Source organism: Harpia harpyja, chromosome 5, assembly GCF_026419915.1.
Source record: "Harpia harpyja isolate bHarHar1 chromosome 5, bHarHar1 primary haplotype, whole genome shotgun sequence".
NCBI classification, from domain to species: domain Eukaryota; kingdom Metazoa; phylum Chordata; class Aves; order Accipitriformes; family Accipitridae; genus Harpia; species Harpia harpyja.
Genome location: NC_068944.1, coordinates 20,684,543 through 20,699,395, shown reverse-complemented (window position 1 = coordinate 20,699,395; position 14,853 = coordinate 20,684,543). Strand labels below are relative to the sequence as shown.

Below are 14,853 nucleotides of genomic sequence, written 5' to 3'. Positions count from 1 at the left end.
CTCGCCGTACTTTCGTTTCACCGACCGCTGCTTTCCCAGACTTTTATTCGGCGTCCCCGCGTCCCCAGGACCACGACCCCTGCCCGCCGCCCCTCCGCTCCCGCAGCCCGCGCCGGCGGCACCGGCTCCCCCCAACCCCGCCTCAGCATCGCTCTCCCTCGCCGCCGAGCTCACAACCCGGGGCGGAAGAGACCCCGAAACCCCCTCCGGCCGATCGACTCACGCTCGGGTGCCCCTCCCCGCCGAGGCTCCCCACCACCTCCCGGGAGGCCCCAGCCCCAAAGATGGCACTGCCAGGGGCCCGGGAGGCCGGTGACAGGGAGCGCCCCCCCCTCCCGAAGCGGCCCGGGGCAGGCGGAGCGCCGCCGAAAGCCGCCCCTCCTGGCAGCGGGGGGCCCGGCCTTCACCTCCTCCGGCCGGCAGGCAGGCAGCGGGGCGGCTGCGCCGAGCCGCACCGAAACTTTCCTTCCACAAAGAAGCAGCCGCCTCCCCCCCCGGCCACTAGCTCCATCCCGCCGGCGCCGCCGCCCACACCTCTCCCTCCGCGCCCCGCCGGAGGCTGGCTCACCGGACGGCGCGGCGGCCGGGCACCCCCCGCTCCGCCGGCGGCTCTCGGTGCTCCGGAGGCGGCGGCGGCGGCAGCAGCGGCAGCAGCAGCAACCGCGCGCCTCGGCCCGCTGCTCCCCCCTCGGCCGCAGGCAGCGCGGAGGCGGCGGCGCGGCCTCGCATCGCCCCGCCTCGGGGCACCGTCAGGCACCAGGACCCTCCCCTCGCCGCCGGCAGCGCGCCCCGGGACCCTCCGCCCCGGCGGGCGGCGGCTGCGCGGAGCGGGGTGGGGGGCAGGGGCCGGCGGATGGGTGCTTCGTGCTCGACGCTGACTAGCGGGACGGCAGTGGAGGGGCAAGGCGGAGGGGCCTGCTTCTGGAGGGGCTGCGAGGCGGCGTGAGGGGCTGAGCATCCCCCCTCCAACGCGAGTGCGAGCAGGGGAAAGCTCGGAGGTCTTGTGGGGCGAAATGTCAGCCCAGGGGAGCTGGGGAGGGAGGAGTAGGGCGCAGGGGTTTCGCCGAGCAGCTGCTGCGGGAAGGGCAGGACGCCTGGGGAAGCACCCCCGCACCAGAGGGCTGCGGGCAAGGCGTGTTAAAGAGGAAAGAGAGCTGGGGGGGAACCGCCGCTGGAAGCAAGCGGGCTCTGCCGCTAGAGGCGGCCTGCTGAAGCGCTGAAGGGGAGCTCAAGCTTTGCGATAAATTGGCAGAAGCTGTCCTGAGAAAGAGCCGGCGGCGGAGGGGCTGCGTCCCGCAGCCGCTGCCGGCGGGGGCAGCCTTTGATGAAGAAGGGACCCTGGGCTTTCGGACAGCCTCGTTAAGGATCTCAAAAACACCGCTGCGTGGGTAGTTTATCCTCCTACATGTCAGTCTCCAAGGGACAAAGGTAACAAGTTGGTCCCTAGAAGAAAAACGCGGGAGGAACCTGACTGGGTACCCAGAAACCCAGAGTAGCCCTCGGGCTTCCCAGAAGACGGCTAGACGCCCGCGAGGGAAATACAGCCTTCTCCCCAACAAGTTATTAGTGTATTTCATCTCATCCCTCCTTCTCCCCTCCCAACTCACACCGCTTTGTTAAGTGAAATCCACAGCAGGGTGTCCTTTAACAATACACTAGGTGTCATCCCACAGAGTAAACTTTAAAAAAAAAAAACCATAACTGCAACCAACCCTGACTTCAAATCAGACAAGCCAGGAGATCATTGTCTAACGGACCAAAACATTTGGACAGTCCCCTTTCTTTGAGCAACTAAATTTTTACTAAGCAGTTGCAACTGAAAACAACAGAAATCTGTTTCACAGATCCTGGTAATAGGAAATCACCTCTCCTCGTAAAAAAGACACAGGCTAACCCTAAGAAACACCTGTCTTCAGACCTCCTTGTAAGATAGGATACTGCCAAAGTATTTTTAAATTGTCACAAAAAAATGTTTCTGCTGATAATTCCAGACGATGAACTTTGTTTTACAGTAAACACACTTCAACCCCCACCCTCTTCCCAACCCTGCGAGACCCACGGGGCTGTTCCTGCTGCCGTGCAGGGTGCAGAACTGCCATGGCACCCCAACCCCATCCTGCTCCCTGGTTGGTGTTACTGCTGTTGCCCCAGTAGACTGTGATGCCCTTGCCCTTTCTGAGCATGCACTGAGGTACCACTGTACAACTGCACCAAGTTCCAGCTATAAATCCACTCAGTTGTCTCCTCCATCCCAAGTATTTTTGTCACCCACTTCTTTTCTAACACAGTCAACACTCCTGCAACCCAGCTTATATTTTCTGTTCTTTATGAAATACTCTTTAATTATTCATATCTCCTACTTCGAAAAGTCTGTATTAGGTTCTCCCACTTCCAAATACATATGCTTTTTACCACTCTAAGTATCTGATGGAAGTAAACTCATACCCACTTACTAGTTGTTAACATCTTGCAGCTTTATCCATTTTTTTCCTCGTCTTTTCAAGCAGATAACACAGATTTCTGTATTATTTCAAAATTTTACAGCTACTTTCAGAAGAATATTTTACTTTCAGAAGAATATCACATTTGCATTTTCCTCAGTACATCTTCAATTCTGAGTGATGTCAGGAAGATATTCCTATATAAGAGCAGGAACAACTTCTCCTTCCATAGGTACCTAATAAATTAAAAGTGGAAAAAAAGTTACAGGGCAGGAACTACATGCTAATTGGTTTTACTATGCTTGAGTTACTGTTACTTTATTCGTGACTGGAACTAGAAGTGATGCACACATGGGAAGGAGCCTACTGTCCATACAGTCTCTTGTTCAATGCCTGTTCGCTCTTCATCACAAGGCACCTTGAGCATTCATACAAGCATAAGGAGTAAGTACTCTGCAAAACTTCACCTAGTAATTAAAAATCAGTTCAAAACATGTACTTTAAATCTCTTTTCTGGGTAACCAGGTCTCTTGCCTAAGCCCCATTTCTTTCAGAAGTAATTTCACAGACATCAGATCCCAAGTACTCTTGAATAATTTATGGGCTAGACGGTAACTTTCATGAGTATCTGTAACCTCCTACTAATAAATAGTTAAACTGTCTGCTCATTAACAGTACTAAGAATAAAAAAGCATTAAATTTCACAACCTGGGAATTTTTTTTAGTTTTTCATTGAGCTGCCTTACATATTTCAGGAATGCTAAGATTTGATATATCAAGTGTTACAATATTAAGAAATTCCAACTAATACCATGACCAATAAAATTTATTAAACATTATATTTACAACTATTTACATATCCTTCCATAGATTACTATTAAAATAGACAATATACAATTTAAGAATTTTAATTCAAAGGCATTTTGTTGGAAAAAAATAGGCTCTGTTATGAGACCGCCATATAAGAGCAAAAGGGTTTTTTTTTGTTTTCCACAAAAATATTTTCAGTATAGTAAGTCATAGGTATGGCATTACAACAGCAGACAAATATGAAATATGATTTTGTAAATATTACAATTGTTTAGGTATCAGTTATTGAAGTAAAGAAGTTAAGAGTTCTGTGAAGCATGCAATACATTTCAGTTTCAATTCTTTTACAGTTATGGTGATGAAGCAAGCAGCTAAATCAAACACATGCCATACAAAAAAGAACTGCCAACCAGGAACACACTACACTTAATAAAAACTACAACTTTGGTCCAATAAAACATTAGACAAAAACAGTTTTACAGTTAAAATATCTACTTTATACAGGTTTGAACATTAATTACAAGATTATTTACATTTGCACAATATGTATAAAATAAATTATTTAAAAATGAAGATGATATTACATCTTTTTCCAAAAAGAAAACTGTACAGTAATTTACAAAATATAAGATTAATAGACTATTTTCCTCCAAGTCTTACATTTTCTTCCACAGGCTTTTTCATCATTTTTCTGCAGGAGTTCAACTATTACTGAAGTTTCAGAATACAAAGCTTTATAGCAGATTTTAAGTATCTTTTTTTTTTTTTTGGTGGCTGTTTTAGTTATTAACAGCTTCCAGCGCTGTTAACTCCCCATGTTTCATCATCTTTTTCAGCAATAAGCTCTAAAGCTACAGGCGATTTTAAAATACAGATAATGGCAGTTACTGGGACGCTGACTTGAAAATCAGCATCAATCTTCTGAAGTGCCACACTTCTGTGCAGGAATACCTGAATTTTTGAGAAAGGTAGTATTCCACAGAATTAAGTGCTCTGTCTTAAAAGAAAAATACTTTTCTATATCACTGCACCTCAATCTCTAGTTGTCCAAGGGAAAGGGTGAGCCAGAAGATGCTAGTTGTCATATTGGTGTCAATTCAAAGTCATCATTAACATCAACAAGAGGAACATAAAACTCCTGGATTTCATAAATGCTGATAGATTTGTATGTAGCGGGATCAAGTTCTTGTAGCTTAAGCTGCCACTCCAGTCTCTGTACCGCATTTAAAGCTGCTGCTTCATGCTGCTGCCTCATCAAAAGGCATGTCTATTTTAAAATTGAGAAAAGTTATTTCAGTATTTGAAAAAATATTGCAACAAGTTTGAAAACAGAAAAAATATCTAGGGGCCTCTCTGGTGGTAGTAAGTAATTTCTCCACTATGTATTTAGAAATTTGCTGATTCTTCCATTACACTATATAGCAACAAAGGTTAGGTTTTTATACTGCTAGACCCTCCTTTATGTTGCCCTTAAAACCTCTACAATAGCATATGATACTCCATACAAATCTACTATTTATTCATCTATTTATTCATCTCATCTTCATAGTGACATTAGAGTTTTGGGTTTTTTTAAAGTGGAAAGATGAAGTGTACCTTTAATTTATCAAACTTATCATCAACATCCTGTAACCACGACATAAACTGTCTTGCATTAAATCGATCCCTCACTGATGTTTTGCTGTCATCAGCCTGCAAAAAAAATGTATTCAAATTGTAAGTTATGTGATGATTCAGCCTTCAACGTACTTTAAAAGATAAAATCTACTTTGTGGGACCTTCATAAGCAATGCTTCAGATGGAAAAAGAGAGTCAAAGTATCACAGTATATATGAGCATAAATGTTGACCACCACTTTCACTGTGAGCCAGCTGCTCACTAAAAATGGCTATTTTCAGATTCCTTCAAGATATTCACTGTACTCTATTTTTGAAGTTTAGAGTAGGAGGCTTAAAGATTTATGCCTTAAAATCTTAATCAGTACAATGCAGATCCTTCCACAAAATTGTTCTCTCTTTTCTCTTTAAAATTCAGTAACAAATTAAACGAATATTCCCTCATGGAAAAGCAAACACATTAATAAAGGAAAACTTAAGCAGCCTGAATTAACTGGCTACACAAGTATTCAAAAGCAACAATAAAAAATATTCTTACCATCAAAATCCCCAAAAGGAGATTTTAAAAAAGTGAGCAGATATGTCTTATGTCCTGCTCAATGAAATAATTATTTTTTTGTTTTAAAAACTATTTAATAAGAATCTGGTATGTCACATCTGTCCATCATGAGAAACTAGATATACTATAGATAGTCCTAAAGCCAGACTATGCCAATTTAACATTTAAATAATAATCACTAAATAGAACAAGCTGCTGTTACTTTTTTAGGGAAAAAAAGAAAAAGACACTGCAGGAATTTGTACACTGTAGAAATGGGCAAGAACAGGAAAAAAAACCCTGCAAAGACTGAAATCTCTACAAAACAGCTGAGATTTCAGATATCAAGGACAGCTGAACAGGTTGGTTCTAGAAAGAGCCCTCAACAACACTGTCTTGTAACCCTGAACTGTAGGCATTTAGGTGAGCTGTGACCAGCTAACAGTCTGTTCACCAGAAACTTGGGCCGCTTTCCTCCCCCATCTGTGGTTTGACCCATATGACTGCAAAGTACAGTTCTCAAGGTCTGCCCAACATGTGCAGCCGTAAAGGCAAGCCTTCAAAGACCCAGAATTCCCATAAAAACGGTTCTGAGGTGGTCATTTTCCTGCAAAATAAACCAGATCTTTGCTTACAAATCTTTCTCAGCTATTTGCTCAAATACAAGAAAAGTTTTGTCAGAAATATTTCTTTATTGGAGAACAAAATTAAGAGTTGCTAGCGGGGTAACAGGAAAGTGGAAGAATGCATTGCAAGAGAATGGTTTCCTATGCATCTACATTCTTCTCATGAAGCAAATTTAAATCAAAGCATCAAGTTGGTAGTTTAAAACATTTCAATTATAATAAAAAAATATATTTAATACTTTGCTGAACATTATGTGCAGTATTAACTTTTCTAAGAAAAATTACCACAGACTGAAACACAAAGCTGTTGAGGTAGTGAGGGGGAAGGAAAGGCATTTTACTACTATTATTATATAGGCAGTCAAAAAAGCTGCAATACTTTGGGGGGGGGCGGGCTGGCGGGGACCACAACAACTTCTCCCCCAATAAAGATTCCTTTTGCTTCACAGAATTCAAATATAGAAATCAATTGTAAAATATTAACTATAAAAACGCAGTTATATGCGTAACTCAGATGCATCTCAAATTTCTAAAAAGCTCAGGGCCTCTAAACGGGGGCAGAAATAAAGCAAAGCACATTCTGAACTTCAGAACTAACAATGATGGTATTTGGACTGTTAACAGAAGAGAAAAAAAATCTCATTTTTGCCCTATCAGTTAGATTTACTAAGGAAATGATGAGTTAAAAAATTGTCAGTACAAAGCTTAAAATGGGAGAACAAGAGAATCTCCATAAACTGCTATCTCCTGCTGAACCACGTTGTTTTGCATAGCCCTAGTTCTTTAAAGATGGGCAAAAAAAATGTAGTAACAGACTGAGGAAACACTGGAAGCTGTAATAATTCTATAAGGGGCTCCAGGACTAAAGTAGAATTCCACATATGTTGGAAATGTAGGTGTTTCATTTTAAAATGCCCAACATCCAATGCATCAACACTTTTATTACATCCAAAACATCACATTTCTTCCTTGCATTATGTGCTCCTCACAGTCACTGGAACAGGTTCTGAATGCTGTTTCTGTTAGTTAGCAGACCTGTTCACAAAATACCAACACCATGAAATTATATTCTTTTAGAGATACAGTTGCAGCAAACCTCTGAGTGGTAGTCCATAAAAGGTATACTGCTCATTTGTTTTAATCAGGGCTAAATACCACCACTGAACATGTAAATAACATGGTGCATGTAAATAATATAGAGCTTGAGGCAATTTCGAAAAAAATAATTTAATCTGGTAGCATTCAACATTTCACTGTTGGTCATCTGTTTTTTTATGGAACAGTTCTAGTGACCGCCTTACAGAGAGGAGAAAAGTATAATGTGCAAATCTCCACAAAACATTTCCAAATTTCACAAACTGATCTCATCACTTCACACACTACTGCATTCCAATCCTCTGGACTACTTACAAAAATGATCTTACATTCTGATAATTTTTTTTTTCTGGAGGTGAAAGAAAACCAGACATGGCACAAACCAGAAAATCAGTGTGTATATACCCATATCCTCTTGTTATTGTATACCCAAATAAGGCCTAATCAAAGTAATGATCTATAATAAGCAAAATCTTGATTCCAAACAAATCAACGACAATTTCAGTATGGGAACAGAATTCACTCCAAACACTCCTTTTGAGTCAGGCTAGACAGACATTTTTGTCTGAAATACATCTCTTTACCTGAGCATCCAGAGGCACATTATAAACCTCGGCATCCAGCAGAACAGTGCAGGCACTGAATGGTAGCGTTTGATTAGCTAGCGTTCTTGCTGCTCGATAATGAACACGTAGAACTTCTTGTTCATTAGAAACAATAAGCTTTTCCTAATTGAATGAGATATCAACATATAAGTATACATTTGGAAATTAGGCATTTCAGTTTGATTCATAAAAACGTCCATTCATTTAAACATTTCTTTTTAAGGCCTACACTTTTGAACAGTGTGAGAAATGGCCTGGTGGAGGGAAGAGTGGTTGTTAATCTAAGCAAATCCAAAATTCAATTTAATGATGCGAAGAGTGTTCCCTGACTGTCAGAACTGAAAACACCTTCTCCCCCCGCACCGTTGGCTGAATGTCATGCCCAGATTTTCCACTTGGTGCTACTGGGGCAACTTCTAGTTAATCAAGAAGGTGAAAGATGAAAAGTATGAGGAGCATAGGGCTGGGACATAGGTTTGTGAGTCTTGAATGTACAAAGATTTTTGTCACATGCTTGTCATGCCAGGCACAATGGCCAAGCAAACTGAAGCAGAAATACAATTTGCAGGATAGAATTTTATTTTATTTTAATATTTTTTTTTTCTAAACAATATGCAGAAACTCAATAAATTCATAGCTGGACAAAGATTCTTTCCTGAACTGAGACAAGAAAATATAGCTCACTTGGCCACACTTGACTTATAGTTGGAAAAAGTGGATTTGATTTGAAGAACAGTCTATTTGAGCAAAATAACTAAAAATATGCAGAATTTTATAAGACCTAAAAGAATGTATCTGTGCGTTTACTGCTCTGCAACATAATGGCTCTAATTTTTATCAAAAGAAAATAAGGTGGATTATAAAAAGCTCTGAAAACAGAAAAAGCAGCATCTTTCCTTTGGTTACAACTAATTTCTTTTCAGTCAGAACTCGAACCATGTTTACATTCTTTGTGCTTGTTATTTTATACCGAGCTTTACACTGAAATGCTGAATTCAAGTGAAACCCCTCCCTCATCTGGTTTGTTAAGCCACATTGAAATAAACTTAATCAAAACACTACCACACTGGGTTTTAATGAGCCTGCTGCTTGTATAACTGTGTGGAAACCCTTAAAGATACATTCTACGTGAGAAAGGGGTCCTGTCTGTGTCCACAAGCAATCTGGCTCACAATACTGACAAGACATCTAAATCTAGGCTACCAAAGAAAAAGGTTTGGGCAACGTAAAAATAAAGAATACTCTTAAACCAGGAATATTTTCTCAATTTCTGTATTCAAATTCAGTGAAGCCTACAGATGTAGTTCTAACATAATTTTAGGCAGTTTTTCCAAGCAGAATATTGCAAATAATGTTTTAGTCTTAGAGCCACGTGTCTTCTACCAATACAGAATTTACTCTTGCTTGAATTCTTTTAACTCGGTCAATTTGGTTCTGAAGTCTACAACCGTTATTAACTTTCAAAACTAGACTCTGCAGCTCTCTTCCCACTCCCCACTGCCCCTGGGAAAAATCTGGGCCACATCTTAGAGCAATTACAGGAAAAAGCTGCTATCTTACTGACTTAAGTATTCTGCTAACAGTTGTCCAAACTATTTTTTTTTTTTTATTTACAAGTTTCTCCAATTCATTAATTTGGATAGAAGGCAGATTTCTTCTCAGGCATTGTTAAATTGAGCAAAATACAGTCTGTCCATTGAAAAAGAAAAAAACCCTAAAGCTTAAAGTTGGGAAATAAAAAAAATAAATTACGTTAATCTTACCCTTTCAATACTGTGCTGTAAACGTAGTTTCATCCTTACAACCTCCTGTTGTTTAAATAGTTCCTTAAGTGGGTCCGACAGTGAGGGAGGTGGTGTAATCTGTGCAGAAAGTTTTATAAATAGTATAGTGAATATGTATTTAATGTATGTTTAACATTGCCTATATGATTTCAGCATTTATTTAAAAAAAACATGAAGTATTTTTTAGGGAAAATATGAGAGTTTTGTACATTCCATTAATTATGTGACTTCAATCCATCTGCAATGAAAGGTTTTGAGGATTCTTTACCATAAAGTTAATAAAACCAACTGAAATAGCATTTCAAACTGTTTAGTACTTTTAACCAGTCACTGTCAGCATGCCATAGCTATTCTTTAAAAGGGCTATACATTAGAAGACAGTAAAAATACAACTTCCTTTCAATTTTAAAGACTCTTTAAAGCACAACTGTTTATTTTGAGAAGTTAAAAACTGACTAGACAAATACAAAGTAAGATAAAGAAAAATACTGCTAAAAAAATAAGTCAGTGGATATATCCATACAGTGTCACTGGCATTTTATATGGCACAAAAGATAACTGACCATATTCCTAATCTTACAATCATGCAGAACACAAGCAAGCACAGAAAGTACACTACAGCCCCAGGCAGTGGCTTCCCACAGTGTTTCCTCCTGTCAGTTATTCAAATAATTTTTTTAAAAAGCTTATGCCTAAAAAAAATAATAATTAAAAAAATCAAATAGACTTGAATGAGCTATCAGCACTGTTACTGATTAGCTATACTCTAAACATTTTGCATTTTTAGTCAATTACTGTAAATTACTGTCCTGACTGAGCTATATGAAAAACACCAAAAAGGCACCTGGAGCTCTCATTGCAACTACAGAAATCAGATGTTTCTTGAGAAGTAACTAATTAACATCTTGGGAGTTTTAAAGCTCCACCCAAAGTTTACTTTTCTCTATGCAAGTTCTGTTGAATGGTTCAGCATGCTTTTTAACTGCTAGATGCAAGAGCATTGATACTGCTTTGGAGAGACTCATCAAAACTAAATGAAATACTGCTTACTACCACTGATACTCAGAAACCACAGCTGACATACATACCTACAGGTATTATACACTACCTTGTACCTAACAAACACATAGACATAAATAATTCTATTCAGTAATATGGATCCAGCAACTGTCAGGAAATAATAAATCCATTATGAAAATATGGACATATTGTATTACTACTATCAATCCTGCACCTATACACTCCAGTAACAAAGTGATTTATCTACCAAAAGTTATTAAATTATTGTTATCTTTGAAAATTATTTCAGAACAATTTTTTCCCCAACTGGAAGTTAGCCAATGGCTTTGGAATTAAAGAACATATTGAATAATGAATTGCAGTTCATTCCTTAAGTTATTATTTGGTATAAAATGACATTGAACTCCTTCATGTTTCAAACTACTATGCAAGATACACTTCACTTCTCTCAATGAAAACAGTTTGGCTCCCAAACCAGTGAGTAATATTTATGGCATATGACATTTTGTATAAGTCATCAGTATTAAAACAAACACACACACACGCGCGCGCGCACACACACACATACAAAAACCCAAACCACAAACATCTACTGGAATAATCTGTCTCCATCATAATAGATAGTGTGTTTAAGTTTAGCCTGAGATATACTGCAGTCAAGTTTTGCCTGGAAACTTTGCATTCATGGCACAGTACAACAGTGCTGTCATAGTCTTTCAATAAGAGAAGATGCTTGTAGCAACACCAAGCTTTTATTTAATTAATTTTACTCACCCCAAAAAGATCTCTCAAAAACCTCAGTGCTTTTTCTAACAGAGAAGCACACAGCATAAGAAACAAGATAAACAATCTGTCTATGAATATTCTTTCAGTTTATGCAGCTAGGTTATTGTCATGGTTTAAACCCAGGCGGCAACGAAGCACCACGCAGCCACTTGCTTGCTCCTTCCCCCCAGTGGAATGGGGAGGAGAAAATGTAACGAGAAGCTCAAAAAGCTCGTGTGTGGAGACAAGGACAGGGAGGGATCACTCACCACTGATGGTCACGGGCAAAACCTTTTGACTCAGGGAAAAAAAACAAAATCAATTTAACTTGTTACCAATCAAATCAAAACAGGTTATTGAGAAGTAAAACCAAACCTTAGAACATCTTCCCCCTACCCCTCCCTCCTTCCCAGGCACAACTCCACTCCCGATTTTCTCCACCTCCTCCCCGCCAGCAGCACACGGGGACCAGGAATGGGGGTTGTGGTCAGTTCATCACACACTGTCTCTGCCGCTCCTTCCTCCTCAGGGGGAGGACTCCTCACTCGTCCCCTGCTCCAGCGTGGGGTCCCTCCCATGGGAGACAGTCCTCCACAAACTTCTCCAATGTGGGTCCTTCCCACGGGCTGCAGTTCTTCATGACCTGCTCCAGCGTGGGTCCTTTCCACAGGCTGCAGCCCTTCAGTCACAGACTGCTCCAGCACGGGCTTTCCCATGGAGTCACAGCCATCTTGGGGGGCACCCACCTGCTCCAGCGCGGGCTCCTCCATGGGCTGCAGGTGGGCATCTGCTCCCCCGCTCCCCTCCATGGGCTGGGGGGGGGACAGCCTGCCGCCTCACCACGGGCTGCAGGGGCATCCCCTCCTCCCCTCCTTCCTCCTCACTGACCTCAGTGTCTGCAGAGGGGTTCCTCTCACATCCCACTCCCCCCACTTGCTGCAGGTTCCCCTTCCTAAATCTGTTCTCCCAGAGGCGCTACCGCCGTCACTGATAGGGTCGGCCTTGGCCAGAGGCAGCTCTGACTTGGAGCCGGGGAAGCTTCTAGCAGCTTCTCACAGGAGCCAGCCCTGTAGCCCCTCCCCCAGTACCAAAACCCCACCACACAAACCCAATACATTTATCCAGAAATAAAAATTTCTGAGTTGGCAAGCATCCATATCACCTGAAAAATTTCAAATATTATAAAATGTTATTCCCTTATAGGCCATTTAATTTTGCAAAAGAAATAAGAATCAACACTGTAGGGAATAACTGGACAGGACTTAATTATCTAGACAGCAAACTGGTGTGGACTTTTATTTAAATGCGTAAGAGAACTGCCTCTGTGAAGGTGCTATGACAACACAGCAGACTATGTTCAGATCCCAGAACTGCTTTATTAGATTACTGCTTTTGCCGATCGGCCACATCCCGCTTTTTCTAACCGACAGCTAACCACCGTTTCACCCTACCTGGCAGCCCGCGCGGCGGACGCCGGCCGGCCAGCGGCGTCCCAAGCAGCAGGCGGCGCCCTAGCGCTGCGGACGGGGCGGCGGGCAGGCCCCCGCCGGCCGGAGACAGCCGTGCCGGCCAGGGACGCGGCCGGGCTAGGAGACACCCCCCCGGGGCGAGCGCCTCTCCGCAGCACTAACTGCGGCCTTCCGACCGACCGAGGCGGGACCCCCCAATGGCCTCGGAGCCATTCTGCGCGAGCACTAAGCGCTAGCAGCACGAAAGGCTGCCTGTGCGGCAGCTACAGGTTTTTATGATCCCAGAGATCGCTACCGCCTCTGCATACACTTACAAAAACTTGGGTCAGCCCTATACTGTCTTCCAAAACATAAAGCTAAATACAGGACTGAGCTTGCTGACGGGAATTTCTGAAACTATGAATTTTTTCCTCTCTTCTTGCAAACACGGGAATAAAGAGCCTCAGATCCTTAAAGTCTGCAAACAGGATTTGAGTAGTCTCACACCACCTGCTGGAAATCCCAATTTGTGAACCAGCACTGGATTTGGACAAAAGAAATAAACTTTCTGCTCTCAAAGGAAAGTGAAGATAAAGGTTTCAAGGCAACAGCAGCCAGAAGAGTCTCTCAGATCTTCTAGTCAAAGAGACTGTTAGTAAAGAGGCTGTAAAAAGTTGTAGGGAAAATACGAACATGTATATTGGACTTGCAAGAACAGAGCATGAAACTGAATGCCACAAGGAAAAGCTGACCTCAGTTTTCTATATAACCAAAATAAGTTATCAAACTAGTTTCTTAAGGGCCCAGACTCCATACAGAAGAGAGGGAAAACAAAGGGGCCCTGCCTTCTCAAACGTTTTCTAATCCCAGTCTGAGAAACTACCCAGAAAAGCTGGACAGAACTCAGCCTTTCAGCTCTTTGCTCCACTTGACTAGAAGGCAGTCGTCAAAACAGGTTTGTTCAGTAATAGCTAAGGTTCAAGGCATACCCTCACCATCTCCAACCCATGAAAATCAATTAAGAAAGTTTCTTGCATGCCTTGCATCCTTCATAACAACTACACCAAGAACAGCAACTTTTCACTCCATAAACCTTCAATCCTCCTTTGCACCTCGTACCAAAAAAAAGAGCAACACTGAAGCTAACTCAGATTCACACATACACAAATTTTCTGCAATTATTTTCACACATCCCTATCTCCCCTCACCCATGCCACCCAAATCGACTGGCCTGCTCTATTGCTATAGTTTGCCACTTAAGTTTCTACAGCAATGCCAGAGAGACTGGACAGAATCCCTTTTACTAGAAACATATCCACTAGATAGCCATTGGAAGCTGGAAATGAATCATCTTGGTACCTCTTCTCAGGAGGCAGTACAGATAAAGATGACTGAACCCCCCAGAACATACTGATGTAGCAATCTGAAAGGCAACATAGCTAAGTACAATTTAAATTTACTATGTTAGAAGATTCAGATTTGTTTCCTTCTGGTTTGAACCGACCAGATGTCTCCTCTTGTTTTGTATTTGCACTGGTGACAGGGAAGCCACAATTCATACGTGACTATCCTTACAGCCTTAGGTGATACGGGTTATAAATTACAGTATATAAACAAGGCTGTGGAAATCAAACTTAAGTGCACCATCTCCTGGTTCCCACCTACAGGATGTTTGAAGTTCATCAGATAAACTATAATGCATCAACAAAATTCCAACGCAGAGAACAGTATGTTACACAAACTACTCTGAGTCTCGGAGTGTCAGAGCTAAATATATTGTCTTCACGTATACCGTCACACAGTGATATCTAAGATACAGGAATAATTTAAGAAAGAGTATCTACTTTCCCATAGCCGATGTAAATTAATGAGGCAAAAATCAGTTTAACAGAGAATCGTTAAAGAACCATCAAAGGAAAAATTTAAAAAACAATCCCGACAGAAACATCATTTTATAGTTGCATATTAAATTACACATTATATGCGTAACAACACATACATGTTATTAATATTCCACAATTGTAGAGAGACTAGGCATAGCCCTTATTTTCATATTGTTGGACAATGTGTAGAATATACAAACATTCACTTCTGAGCATGAAATG

The 14,853-nt window shown here is 41.8% G+C and overlaps 2 protein-coding genes across 12 annotated transcripts in view; both read right to left on the bottom strand.

Moving 5' to 3' along the window:
• TWSG1 (twisted gastrulation BMP signaling modulator 1) overlaps window positions 1-3,169 on the bottom strand; it is a 29,488-nt gene extending 26,319 nt beyond the window's left edge. The window contains exon 1 of one of the 3 annotated variants that reach the window (XM_052787839.1): window positions 2,454-3,169. In XM_052787839.1, the coding sequence (XP_052643799.1) occupies window positions 2,454-2,466 (13 nt within the window). In that variant the 5' untranslated portion in view covers window positions 2,467-3,169. Of the gene's footprint in view, window positions 1-223; window positions 243-568; window positions 802-2,453 lie in introns of those variants that run through there. The other 2 variants (XM_052787840.1, XM_052787841.1) reach the window with 2 other exon arrangements.
• An 80-nt stretch (window positions 3,170-3,249) lies between these two features.
• ANKRD12 (ankyrin repeat domain 12) overlaps window positions 3,250-14,853 on the bottom strand; it is a 68,644-nt gene continuing 57,040 nt past the window's right edge. For all 9 annotated transcript variants that reach the window (XM_052787833.1, XM_052787834.1, XM_052787832.1 and 6 more), the window contains 4 exons: window positions 9,495-9,593; window positions 7,711-7,854; window positions 4,848-4,943; window positions 3,250-4,518 (listed from right to left, as the gene is read on the bottom strand). In XM_052787833.1, coding sequence (XP_052643793.1) covers window positions 4,333-4,518; window positions 4,848-4,943; window positions 7,711-7,854; window positions 9,495-9,593 — 525 coding nt within the window. In that variant the 3' untranslated portion in view covers window positions 3,250-4,332. The remainder of the gene's footprint in view (window positions 4,519-4,847; window positions 4,944-7,710; window positions 7,855-9,494; window positions 9,594-14,853) is intronic.